Genomic DNA, 13,266 nt, shown 5'->3' with positions numbered 1-13,266 from the left:
GCAGCAAACCGGAGACCCCCGCCACCCAGAGCGGGTTTTGGAAAGGCTCGGCGGCCAGCTTGGTGACTCAGTTTCCCCAGCTGCGAAACAGCTTCTCCGTCCCCACAGGGTGCTTCGGGGACTGACTCGTAAGCAGGCAGCGGGTAGAGATCCTCTGGTAGAAAGTTCCTTATGGGGCAGTGATTTTCAAACACGGGGAAGATGGCGAGCCCCCCTCTGTGAGGAAAATTAAACCAGTTCTCCGGCTCGAGTACCCGAGCGCGTTGCTTGCTGTGCTTGTCGCGTCAAGGTGTCCGCAGCTGCAGTAGTGACAGTTTGAGGGGTGGTCATCCTGCACGCACGAAGGCCTCTGCCACCATGCTTTAGGAAGTGTTTAACAAGCCCCTCAGTATATTAAAGATTTGAATAGTTGTGCACGTTCCTCAGGAGCCCTTGAACGTGTTTTCCAATCACTGCTTTTTAAAATTTTTTTTCCTTTTAAAATCTTCTACTCTGAACAAATAAATGGATGAGTCTCAACTTCAGTTGTGAGCTGCTGTTTGCTTGGGTCGAAAGGTTGAGTGAGCGTGATGGACGGAACAGTGTTTGAGTAAAATGTGTAGCAACTGGAAAGGAACAAGCCAAAGAGATGCTTCATAGGTTCTGAAATATTGTATTTCTTCTCTCTGGTTAAAAAAAATTCCTTTGACACTTGTTCCTGGCATACATCTCCCTCTCGAGTTTATGCGTGGTGGCTTCTTGTAGGATTGCTCTCTGTCTGGCTTTTGGGACTTTGCCTGCTAGGCTTCTGCAAAGGTACGATCCCGAGCTGGTGGTTGTTCAAGCACACTTAAATACCCCTGCGTGCCCATTTTCCAGGTAAAAAGGTATAGCAAGTGTAGTTGAATGAGGAAGTGGCTTTGTTTTGAAAATAAAGTGATGGGAAATGAGCTTTTCAGTTGCAGAGTTTAGTCCTGTTGATTGGTTGCATCTGTTATTGTAGCCCATATTTGGTTGCAGAGTTCACCTGGTTTTTTTCTTCTTTTTCTGCCCTTAGGGTAAAGTAGAATACCTGGTGAAATGGAAAGGATGGCCCCCAAAGTAAGTGGTGTTTTTCTTGTCTTTTACTTTTTCTTTAATATTCCATAATAGCTTACTCTGTGTCTCTGCAACTGAGCATGTCATTCTTAATGGGTAACCTTTCATGCCTCATTCTAACAATGATAAACAAAAACAAAGAGCCACAAACCAAAACCAAATCTATTTCCGGACTGGCAGCTGAGGGATACAAACCGTGTGCCAATCTATTCTGACTGGTTTTTGCCACCGCTGAAATATTCCATTGAGGCGCTTTCTAGATAGAAATGTTCATTATGAGTTCAACAGGGAACCCTGATTCTTCTGAACTTGGAATGGCTCCTGCTTTTCTGAGTCAGCACCAAGAGGGCCCCACTTTATTTTTTGAGCTATATGCAGTCTTTTAAAACAGAAAACAAGTTGATGGTCTTGGCTAGTCCTACTGCTTCTCCTCTGCAATTCACAAATGGGAAGGAGCGATGTTTCAGATGTATTGATTGTAGCCAAATGCAAGTCCCTTGAAAATTAACGCCATGCCTTCATTTCCTTCTCCAAACCCTTCTGTTATTTTGAGTGCCTTTTCTGCTTTACTTTTGGTTTCTATGTTGCAAAACAAAAAAAAAAAATTTTGCAGTACTGCTGTGCACTGTTTACAGATACTTCTCTCATTTAAATGCAGCTGCCTCTGAAGAAGAGTGATTGCTCTGTGCCTAAACAGAGTGTAAAATGCTTTGAGATTAAAAAGGATTAGGTAACTGGAGAATATTACTGTGTTAGCTAGCAGTCTAGTAGAACAGTCTTCCCGGCCAACCCATATGGGGCCCTGTCTTTGCTTTTCTGTTTGTAACTCTGTGTGTGTACATACACAATGTGCGTGGGTACAACTACATTACACATGCAATTGTGCACTGTGTGTTGCTAAGCAAAGAGGGTTGCTTTTACAGGTTCATCCTTGCAGTTGCAAAGCAGGGCCCACTAGGATGGTCCTGACAGATTGTACCTGGTGTCCGACCAGTTGAAATGTGTTCCTGCATGCCTAATCCTTGTGCCTAAATCCTCATGCTTATAGGGAATGTGAGAGTATAAGCTGGTTGCCTTCTCTGGTGGTGATGGGAGAGGGTGACTGTTCTTGACTGTAAGTTCTGCTGTCAAAGTGTAACCCTGTGCACTTGTCGAGCACCAGTTGCCACATAGTGTGGGTCAGTTCTTGGACTGCTTCAGCCTTCTAAGTAGCCAAGCCTGATTTAATCACTGGTAGAGGTTGGGAAATGTATTTGTAGTCTGTGAGGCACCATCCCCTTTTGGCCAGAACACTGATGTTTATCCCATTCTTGTTTCAACAAACGCATTGAGGTCCTTCTCTTGTAAAGTCACTTGCCAAGAAGGTGGGCTGAGACATGGAGTAATGTTTCTTTGGACAGAGCAGCCCTTATACTTACTGCTGCATTAACTTGCCCTGAGCCTTGGAACTCTGGGGGAGCCAGAAACTCTCTTTTGGGACTTAAAAGCACAGCCTTCTGCCCAGGGAGCAAGGGGATGTGAGGGTTCCCTTCTTTTAATGCTGTGACACATCCAAATGCCTTCCCTCTTCCCCCAAATTCCAAATCTGAAGAGCATTGATTTTTTTTTTTTCCCTCTTCTCCCCCCAACCCCATTTAACTGTACACTCAGTGTTTTGAGTTGCTTAAAACCAAAATGCTTTGAGTATTGAAGTCACTTTCATCCTGCTAGCAGTCTCTGTTCCTTGTTTCTAAACATACATATGCCTGTGATGGCATGCAGCACCACAAGCTGTTTGCTTCCAACATGTTCTGTTTCCTCATCTCATGTCCTATTTCTCTTCATTCCCCTCCCCAACCCTGTTGCATTGCTCTTTGTAATCTCTGTAGCAGTTATCCCATCATTCCCATTGGAGGCTTCGTGGAAGGGAATAAGGATACGTCAGTAGTTTGCTGCTTTTCCATGTAATTGATATTTCACTTTTTTTTTTCTTTTTAATAAAAAAATTCTTGTTAATGCCCTGCACCTGAGATTTCTGCATTGTACTGCTGGAGTCAGGGAATGGAGGAGTTACAATCTGATTCCAGCTACAAGCTTGTTTACAACTTGCGTTGGAGTTAAGAGGGGAGGGGGAAGAGGAGGAGTAGAAGGAGGGGGAAGGAAGATCATATGATCTATGTTTTCCAGAGTGCCTGCTCTCTGCAGTTCTGCTGCAGCCTGGGCTGTGTGTACCCATATATATAGCTCTCTGTGCATGTGCGCGCGCGCGCGTGGCAAACTGAACTGTGGTTTTTTTTTTTTATATGCAGTGTTTTGCCACTGCAGCGAAGCCAGAAACTGAGCTGCAGAGAAAAAGGCAACACCCACCAGGTTTTGTTAAAAGCAAATCCCCTTTCTTCTCCTGCCCATGAAAAGCAATCCGAGGTCTTTTTTTGTCCCCCCTTGCGTTATTATTTTTCTTAAATTTGTAGAATGAGTGCCAGAATCCCTGCAGCTGGGAGGAAACCTTCCTCTGTTCAAACAGCATCTTGGCTTTGACAGCTTGCAGTCAGGTTGCTGCAGGAGGCTTGAGCAAAGGAGGGAGGGAGGGATCAGCTGGTTATGAAGACATGTCTGTTCTTAACTCTCTGATGTACAGTGCACCTTGGGATATCTGAATTTCATAATTTTGTTTCTCCCTTTTGTAAAAGAATTGTACTTTCATTTCTAGAACCATTTTCCAGGAGTGCTCCTATATTTCAGTAACTTTCTTCTGTCTAATGGAGAGATGAAAGGGAAAAGCATCCCCAAACCACATCCCCTGCATACATATATGCATGTATCATGTGCCTTCATGTGCCGTCTGCTTCATCCAGAAATGTAAACATCCTAAAATGTTTTCCCCCTGTTTAAAGGCACTGATACAAATGCATCCTTGACCACCTGCATGTGGCTCCTCTCTGGCCTTCCTCCCCAGGGGCTGAGAGGGGCTCTGCCTCCAGGCCCCAGACCTCACCCTCCTGGAAAATTAATGTTCTGAGTAATTTGGGGTTTCAGGCTTGCCTTCTTGCCTTTGAGTTTGCGTGGTAGAGACATGCTACCCACCTTTTCTGGGCAAGCATGACCCCTTAAAAGCAAACATGGCATGAGGACCACCTTGTGACCATTTTACCTTCTGCAATGGGAGTCTTTGGCCTCTTCTCTCTGGTGTTAAGTGCAGCTGTGCCCTTTGGGAACCATTTTCAGCGATGCCTGCTTGGTGGGTTCAGTCCTTTCCTGAGCATCTGACTTCTGTCACAGCTGTCTGGCAATCGAGGGAGATAGGGCAGTGAGTGACACTGTTCACAGGCTACTTTCAGAGCATTGAGCTTATTTTGAGTAGTTTTGGTAACCCTGACCACAACGCAGATGGGCTCCTCCTGCGCTGGTACAGAAATACTGATGACCTCTGCCAGAGAGAAATAACCTGCAGGGGGAGTTCAGCAAGAGGAGGAATAGTTGGAAAGTCGCCATCAACTTGCCTCGGGGTCCAGGTCTAAACATGTTTAGTTGAATGGCATCAGTGGAGAAAAATTAAACTCTTCTTAAATGAATACTTTCAGCTCCAGTGATTAGAGGTAATTAATAATGCAGGTGAGAAAGCATACTTACTCTTTGAGCACTCTAAATTAAGAGAGACCTATTTTTCAGAAAGCTGTATCAGATGACGTCTCATGGTTCAGTGGGGTTTGTTGAATTTGAGGGAGCGCTGCAGATGAGACTTGTTTAGGCATTGACTTAAAATCAGTTTGCAAGTGTCTGCACAGGCTTTGCAAACAGTGTGGAGGGGGCCCTGGGGAGGAAAGCCTTCCCTGTTCTCCTACAAAGAGCTGCTTGATGCTTGGCCCTGCCTGTTTTGGGAAGGGGAGGTGGTGTCTGCAGGAAGTTGGGGAGGGAATGGCTGGGATTCCTCAGAGATCTCGCAATGTTGTGGCAGGCCCCACTGACCCTTGTGAAGACAGTATCCAGGGCTGCAGCACACTGGTAGCAGGCCTGCAGAGACAATGTTTCATTAAAGTATTGTTTACTTTATATTCCTTATGTTTTTCTTCAGATACAGCACATGGGAGCCAGAGGATCATATCTTGGACCCTCGCCTGGTAGTGGCTTATGAAGAAAAGTAAGGGCGCATGTTCTTTCTCTCCTTGGACACATGAAAAGGAAATAGTGTCTTTATTTCGTAGTGTGCATAAAGTGCCCCCGTTGTCCCTACTTCAATCAAAGATGAGATGTATAGCAATGAAACTTGCTTGATCTCTGTGCCCTGGTGTTGGCTGAGGTGGACAAGACAGGGTTAAAGCATCTCGTGATTGGCACTGTTCAGGAAAGGAGGCCAAGAGCAAGCAGCATTGAGCCAAACAGTAATCAGTCTCAGGTTTTAATCAGGTCCAGGACTGGACTGGAGTGATGCAAGGTGATAAGTTCCTCTAACCCATCCTTGATCAGATGAGTCAGAGAAATTCCCTTGTTGCAAGGCTTTCACTCCTACAAGAAGCAATTCTGGGATGTTTTCCAAGTCCACGCTGGTCACCTTTGGGTTTTAATGAAGGAAACGAGGGGGCTGTGCTGCAAAAGGTAGAAGTCCCAACTACGCTTTGTGCTGTGGTATTTAGTACTCGGTTTGATTTGTGTTCCTCTTTCACAGGGAAGAGAGAGACCGTGCATCGGGGTACAGGAAAAGAGGCCCCAAACCAAAGCGCCTCCTACTGCAGGTAGCCTCTTGCTCTTCTCTGTATTTCTAACTCGTTAGCTGCTGTGCTGCTCCTCTGCTCACAGGGAGGTGGAAACTGTCCGTTTGCTGTTGCATGGACAAAATCCAAGGTAACAAGATAACACAGCAACATGAAATCAGTGGGTAGGCAGATAGTTTTAACCTGTTAGCTGAAGAGCCAGCTAACGTGTCTTTGAAAAAGCAAAACAAAACAAAAAAACACAAACGAACAACAGCTCTCACTCTCTGAACTAGGATTTTACAAACTTTGAGCTTGGGTGGTTGCAGGTTGCCTGGTTTGTGTGCTCTTCTAATTACACGTTGGGCTTGGACTTTCCATCATGTTAGAGGTAGCTGCTGGTTGGAAGTAGAGTTCCAGCATGCTTTGACTGTTGCCAAGCAAAGCAGCTAATCCTAGGAAGCACATGTTAGGAAGAGCTTAGATGGCAGTTGAAGAGGTGAGAGAAACAGTGTTGTAGAAGCAGCACAACTTATCCTAGCTCATCTAGACGTTCAAGGACTGAACAAAGAATAGTTTCCTGGCTCCCAGGTGGGAGCCCTGACTCTATTGTCAGATTTCTGCTCTGACCCTTGCTGCGTTGATGTCTTGGCAGCGGCTGTATGGCATGGACTTGAGGAGTGCCCACAAGGGAAACGAGAAGCTCTGTTTCTCTCTTGCACGGAGGTTTGGAGGAGGAGACAGTAGCCTGCCAGGGGCCAAGTCAGGGCAGGCAGAGTTCTCAGAGAAGACCGGGGGAGCGGTCCTGCCATTCTCTCTCCGGAAGCAACGCAAAAACCAGAAGTACCTGCGACTGTCAAGGAAGAAGTTCCCCCGCATGGCGAGCCTGGAGAGCCGAAACTGCAGGCGTGAGTTCTTCCTGAATGATGCAGTGGGCCTGGAGGCCAGGCAGGGCCCTGAGGACTGGGAGGCCATGCAGCACACCAGCAAAGAAGGTAAGGCCAGACACTCCTTGGCTGTGAAGTTCTGGGGCATGCGAAGGATGCTCTGCATGCTTCCTCCTGCTTGCCTCATCCTGGGATTGTGGTTTAGGTCAGGTGCTAGGAGCAGCTTTTGCTGGCTCATGCTGTGGCCCTTTTGTCTGCAAGTTCCTTTCTTGTTTGGATGAATAGCACATCTTAATCTGCTGGTTTGGTGCTGTGGCGTCTCTGTAGTCTTGGACTGGTGACGCACCTCCCAGTGCTAGAAAACACATGGAAGATACTGCAAGCTACTCCCCTCTTCTAGTTTCCTCTCAGCAGAGGTGACATGCAGGTGTGACAGTGATGAGCTCTGCCTCTGTCTGTGTGCCTGCATGTGTTCAGCCAGCTGCTCAGCTAAAAGGAGCTTGGCTGGCAGTGGACAAGCTTGGACACCAGCACTCATCTCATAGTGCTGCTCTGAGGAGCATGCCGGAATGCCGCTAGGAACCCACAGCTCATTCCTCTGCCCCCACCTTCCCTTTCTTCTCCACGATCTGAAGTCCCTTGCCATAGAGCTATGTGAGAGGGGGATGAGAGATGAAGTGAGGACGGTAACTTCTGCCTGATCCCACAGAGTACATGGCATGAGCGTGGGCACAGGAGATGTCCAGGCATATTTGGCATTCTGGGGAGGGATACCAGCATCTTGTGCAGGAGGGCTGTGGGATGTGCGTGTTGCTCTGAGTTACCAGGGAAACTCTATCCCTGCATTATTAGAGCTGAAGGCGTAGCTTTCCTGAGGAGTGGAAAACCGGGGCTTGTGCTGCTTGTAGTAGCTAAGGGAATCCTATTACTCCTTGCTAGGAGTAGCTGTTAGCCAGGCTGGATTAGGCAGGATTTGGGGGAGAGCTGTGTTCTGAGAATCAACTCTATCCCCTCCTTTCTGAGGGGCACTCAAACAGCACCCAAAATCCAGGGAGGCAGCAATACGGCTAGCACAGAGGAACCCAGTGTTGCATCCTGGCAACGGGCAAATATGTGGGGCTCCCCTAGAAGCTCTGGGTTCTAAAGCACCTGGGGATCAGAAGGGTGAATGGCACTATAGAAATGTGAAACTGTTTTTGTTCTCCCCTTGACACATGGCCTGCATGGAATTCCAGTTATTGTTAGGGGGGATTGGACCCTTTCTGAGGTGAAAGTAGGCATCCCAGGTGTTTGAGACAGAGGCCAGGAAATACTCTCTGAAGGGGCCCTTGTTCCTTGCCCAGGTTGGGACAAGAAGGTGTATAGTACAGATATAGTAACAGGGAGAGGGTACATTTTCCCTCCTCTATCTGTGTATTTTTTGTGGCTGTCTCTAGGGTTTGAGGGGCGAGTGATGCTTTGCGTGGCAGGGGGACTGAGAATTATTCTTACAGTGAGGAAGTGCAGGGATGCTTGGGTTTCTTGTATGGAGCTATCAGGGAGCAAAGGCAGGATGTGAGAAAGGGCGAGCAGCCTCTCCATGAAGCAGTGTTGATAGATTTTTGAGAGAATACGCACCTGGGCTGCGTTGCAGGAGCAGTACAAGGAAAACCCTCCATTTTGGATCGCTTTGACTCCCACAGGAGTATCTAAAGTGCGTGTGTAAGAGTTTGTGATTTTTGACTTTTCAGCAGGGTAGGGCATTTACAAGCAGGTGAGCTCACACCTGGGTGAGTGTGCTTTGCTGACACAAAGCCAAATTAGGGGCTGAGATGGGGTGAGAGGTATCAGGGAATTTGTGAGTGGTGTTAGAAGGGCTTTTGAGCTCTGTGTAGGCTGTTCCGATGCTGGTGTGTGTCTGGACACCTTTGCTACTCTTTCCTTTTTCTGTTATATCCTGTAGGGATCCTCCATTTTCCCTTACCCTCTGAGGGGAGGGCCTGCCCATGCTCTTTCTTGCCTTGTATGTGCAGACGCAGGCTGATTTTTACCCACTGTTTGTTGGAAAGGAGGCCCCTTTTCCATCCTTCCCTCTCCCTCCTTCCTTCTCTCACTCTCTCTCTCTCTCGCTAATGTGCTCTTATCTGCCTCTCCTTCTGCAGCAGATGTGGATGGCAGTCTCCCTTGGATTCCCACTGTGCCCCCCAGCGAAGTGACAGTGACAGACATCACGGCAAACTCCATTACCGTCACTTTCAGAGAAGCACAAGTGGCTGAGGGCTTCTTCCGAGACCGGAGTGCACAGTTCTGAATCTCTGTTTTCAGTGCTCCCCAAAACCAGTGCTTTTAGGGTGGGGCTAGGGAAGGGTTATTTTACCCCTTAAGAAAAAAAAAATCCAAAATGTCTCCTCTTAAAATGTTTACAGAGACCTTTTTTCTTTTTTTTTTCCCCTCTCCTTTTCCCCCTTTCAGATACGCAAAAAAAGGGCAGTGTAGGGGTGTGTGCTTGTCGTTGCTTTGTCCATCTGAAAAACTGACAGCCCTTTCCCTGGCAAAGACTCCCCTCCTAGATGTGAAAGCAGCAAGCTGAACAATTCACCTTTTATCCTGCTAAGTGGCGGCAGCTGCATTTGTGGGGAGAGGGCATGTGGAGGTGGAAAGAGAGCTGGATCTCTAGCCTGCCGCCTTGTTCTGCAATTGATATCCCTTGGATAAAGATACTTCTCTGTGCATTGCTCTTCCCACCTTCCTCCTCCCTCTCTTCCTACAGCAGCGAGAGGTGATGGATCCTACCTGTGTAGATAACTCCAGCCTGTTAAGACTTTCTCTCCAGTGCTGTTTTCCCTGTGGCCTGCTGTCAGGACTTCAGAACCATATTTGCCTGTCTGTGGTAAGTCAGCCTTTGCAGCACAGGTCCGTATAGACAGCAGAGGTTTCTCCCTTTGATTGTTGATCATGCGGAAAGACTGAAATGCATCTCTGAAATCTAGATTGGCGACGGAAATTCAATTTGCCCTCATTAAAAGCTCAGAAACCCAGTGCAGTTGAGACATGCCATTCTGTATATGCTAAACAGGATTTCCAGGCTCAGCTCTGCTGTGCGAGGAATGCGCTATGGAAAGTGGGGTGTTCTTACCCTTTGCCAAATTCAGTATTAACAACAAATGCTGCCCTGAATCGGTGGTAATAAGTTGGTTGAAAACTGACTCCTCTCCCCTGGGAGGAGGGGCTAATAGGACAACTGAAGCACTGCCTGGCACTGCAGAGTTATCCAAGATACTGGCACAGGCCCAAGTCACAGGAATTGGACAGAACTGAGCTAGAAATGGACCTTGATTAGCAGCAAATTCTGTTTCTGGATCTCACTGAGAGATTCAAGGTAAACAATGCGTGGGGAAGGCACGCGGTAGATTTGAGGAGGGGAAAAATATTTGTAATTCTTAGCAATGAGAATTCTTGGATTGTACTGCCTGAGTAATATTCTTCCGTGACTCCAGTCTCCTCACAGTATCTGTGATCCTGTACTACTTTACTGATGGGAACTTCCCCTTGGAAGGCTTAAAAATCTTTGCCAAGGAAAGTGGTCTGCATTTCAATAGACCCTGCCTGATCTTGCACTTAAAAATGCCTTGTGCTGGACTGCCTGTGACACTTTTGAGGTTTTTGAAGAATTGCTGTGTTTTGAGTTGGTAGTTTAGCATAGCATCTGTTCTTGCACATGCATGTTCTCTTCCATTTTTTTAAAAGCAAATTTTATTTAAATAACTTAAATTTTTAAATATAGACCTTTTCCTATGGAAAGCAAGAAAAGTAAGCTAGAGTCTAAGATGGGACCTGCAGGACAGAGTGCTGCAGGGTAACATTGGCTACTGGTATGATTACTGTCCTTAAATCCTTTGTTTCCTTTCCCCACCCCACCTGAAGCATCTCTTATCTGCTGTATTTATTCTATACGAAGCTATGAGCCTTCTGAGCTCTGAGGCAGAGACACCTGTGGAAATTCTCAATGTTTTCCTTTGAAGGGCTTGGCTCCTAGCCTGCAGAATTCGGGAGCTCTGGGGCTTCTTGTCCTCCAAACACCTACTTTTTGCAAAGTGCTTGGACTGCCCCAATGGTTTTTATTAACAGCAGGTTTTACCTCAGATAGGATATGGCAGCTCAGTGTAGACTTAGGATTTCCCCTTCCATCTCAGAGCTGTTTGAGCAGGCCTGTCTTCCACTGTGTCGCAGCAGTTTCAGGATTGCTGGGAAGATCTTGAATTTCTGGACAAACCTTTGTCTCTCAAAGAAGTGACATGGGAGTTTTATTATGGAGAAATCTGAGAGGCTGAGAAGTGGAAGCTGAGGGGGGGGAATTATGTTGTGGGAGGAAGAGTGAGTGGGGAAAGAAGCTTGTGATAGTGAGCTAGGGCAAATTGATGAGGTAAGCATACAGGCTCAGGATGTTTGTTGAACGTGGGTGTCCAGAGCGAGGCTTCTGTATCTGGAGTTGCACCTTCTTTTGCAGGATGTGGGGTCAGACAGTGTTGTCATCGTCACCCCCACACACACACCCCCTCTTCCCGACACCTGCCAAATGTGCTGAATACCCGCATCTCTCTCTTGTGACCAGTGGACATGCCACATGGCTGAGCCCACTCTTGGGGGTTGTAGCAGGTCAGATAGTTATGGTTGCAGAAGCTTAATATTTCAGCTTATTTTTTAAAAAGTCTTGAACTCCAGCTCATCCTGCTAAATCTTCATGGCATTTATAGGATTTGGTTTCTTTATTCTAATGCAGCTACTGCTGCCTTTGTCTTGTCTTCATCTCAGTGTACAAATACACCAAAAAAACCTTCCCATTTATTAAGGTTCCTGGCTTTGGCTGACATCGGAAGCAATACCAATCCTGTGGCAGGAAAGAGCTTGTCCTAATGAACTGGATTTCCATCCTCTGCTTTTCTTTCCACTCACCAGCTGAGGCTTCTCAATGTTTTGTTTTAGCATTTCCCTTTAAACATCTTTTCTTCCTCTTGCAGTGGAATTTTTCAGAGACCTGTGGTGGTCTTTCAAGGAGGATCCACCCACAGGTTCATATCTTAATCATTTTTTGGATCAGGCTAGCTTGTGTGCTGCTGGTGACTAACCATCCTGCGACACAAAGTGTTGAACAAAGTACCTGGCTACCGTGCTGCTTTGTGTGTACAGGTCAATGAGGAGTTAACCCTTATTGGGTTAAGACGCAAGAAGTTGCATGTGCGTGGGTTTGGTTTGAGTGTGTGAGGAGGAGCTTGTGGTAGGAAACTAAGCAGTTACTGTGTTGGGGTGGACTTTTTTTTTGACATTCATGAATTCTTGCTTATCTTAAAGATCTTTTTGAGAAGATTTTTTTTCTTGATCTTTTTAAAATGTGGCTCTGTTCCGTATTGTCTGGTGATACATTGTTGTAAACTTCCTTGGTAGAGCTGGCCTTCAGTGACTTGAAAATTAGCTTTATTCCACTTCTGCAGGTGTAGGGTTTTACTTGTGATGGCAAGAGAGGTTGTCTGGGTTTACTTGTCTCTTCTCCCCAATACCATCCATCTGCCAGTTCAACTCAAAATCTGAACAGTGAGTTGAGACCTCTTGGGCTAACATATCATGAAAATCAGATGCTGCGCTCGGAGCTTCGTTAAGCATTCCGTTTGATTAGAAGAGCCAGAATAGCATCCAGCTGAAGCTGAGTTTAATAATTCTATTTGAAGCACAAGCCGAGAATAGAAATGGGCTAACTCTCCCATACCTCGTTTGGCTCCATGGCTGTAAACAAGAAAAACAAACTTCAGCCAGTGGAAATTACTGAACTGTACGCAAGAAACAAACTTCTCGAAGAACAACTGTTCTAACAGTCACTTTTACAACTGTTCCCATGTGAAAATTTACCAGCCACGTTTGGGAAGTAGGAGTTTTTATTCCATAGATCTTCTCACAGTGAACTCACTGTATATATGAGAAAACTGAGGGGCTTCATGAGATTGGAAAACCTTTATTGTTAGTGCTTTGTTAAAAAAAAAATATATATATGGAAAGGACTGCCTCTGTTCCTGGATAGTTATAAACTAGTTATTGCTCCGATATATAAGGGATGCCTTGGAACAGCAAGTTTTAACACATAAATAGTGGCATTAAGTAGCCTTGTAGCTCCTGCATGCTCCTTACTGTCTTGCATTTGCTTGGGGGCCCTTCTGCTTGTGAAGTCAGAGCAAGGTGTTTTGTTTTGGGGTTTTTTCTTTTTCAAGCAAAGCCAGGATATTATTATGGGAACACCCAAAAGCAGTTCCATTTGCCAAAATAAGCCCAAATTTGTTCATGAATTGACCCTTGCTTATGTCGGAGCCTCAGACAGAAAGAAGCTTATTGAGAAATGAATGGCTTTTTTCTGTTGTTAGTGTTGTGAAACTGTCCAGAATTGTTCTTCTGGTGTTTTTGTGACTGAATGTATAAAATTGTTTGTTCACCTCACAGGGGGCCCTTGGCCCCAGTACTGTTTCCTGCTGTACACCAGCTAGCGCTGTTTGATGGTTTCACTGGAATAGAGAAGGGAGGCCTCACACAGGTCAAAAAATAGGCAGGGTAGCTCATGCAAGACCCTCGGTGGTAGCCACAACAGAGGCCGGGGCGCGGAAGACGGCCGCGAA

The 13,266-nt window shown here is 46.3% G+C and overlaps 2 protein-coding genes across 2 annotated transcripts in view; both read left to right on the top strand.

Annotated features, from left to right (window-relative positions):
- Window positions 1-13,260, top strand: part of CBX7 (chromobox 7) — a 39,301-nt gene extending 26,041 nt beyond the window's left edge. Inside the window, exons 2-6 of the mRNA XM_009647853.2 lie at window positions 1,037-1,080; window positions 5,129-5,194; window positions 5,720-5,786; window positions 6,400-6,739; window positions 8,773-13,260. Coding sequence (XP_009646148.2) covers window positions 1,037-1,080; window positions 5,129-5,194; window positions 5,720-5,786; window positions 6,400-6,739; window positions 8,773-8,921 — 666 coding nt within the window. The 3' untranslated portion in view covers window positions 8,922-13,260. The remainder of the gene's footprint in view (window positions 1-1,036; window positions 1,081-5,128; window positions 5,195-5,719; window positions 5,787-6,399; window positions 6,740-8,772) is intronic.
- Window positions 1,041-13,266, top strand: part of CBX6 (chromobox 6) — a 36,987-nt gene continuing 24,761 nt past the window's right edge. The window contains exon 1 of the mRNA XM_035903157.1: window positions 1,041-1,080. The gene's annotated coding sequence lies outside the window, so the exon portion shown is untranslated. The remainder of the gene's footprint in view (window positions 1,081-13,266) is intronic.

This window comes from Egretta garzetta, unplaced genomic scaffold, assembly GCF_000687185.1.
Source record: "Egretta garzetta isolate BGI_Z169 unplaced genomic scaffold, ASM68718v1 scaffold51, whole genome shotgun sequence".
Classification (NCBI taxonomy): Eukaryota; Metazoa; Chordata; class Aves; order Pelecaniformes; family Ardeidae; genus Egretta; species Egretta garzetta.
The sequence above is the reverse complement of the archived record's forward strand: the minus strand, read 5'-3'. Positions and strand labels throughout refer to the sequence as shown.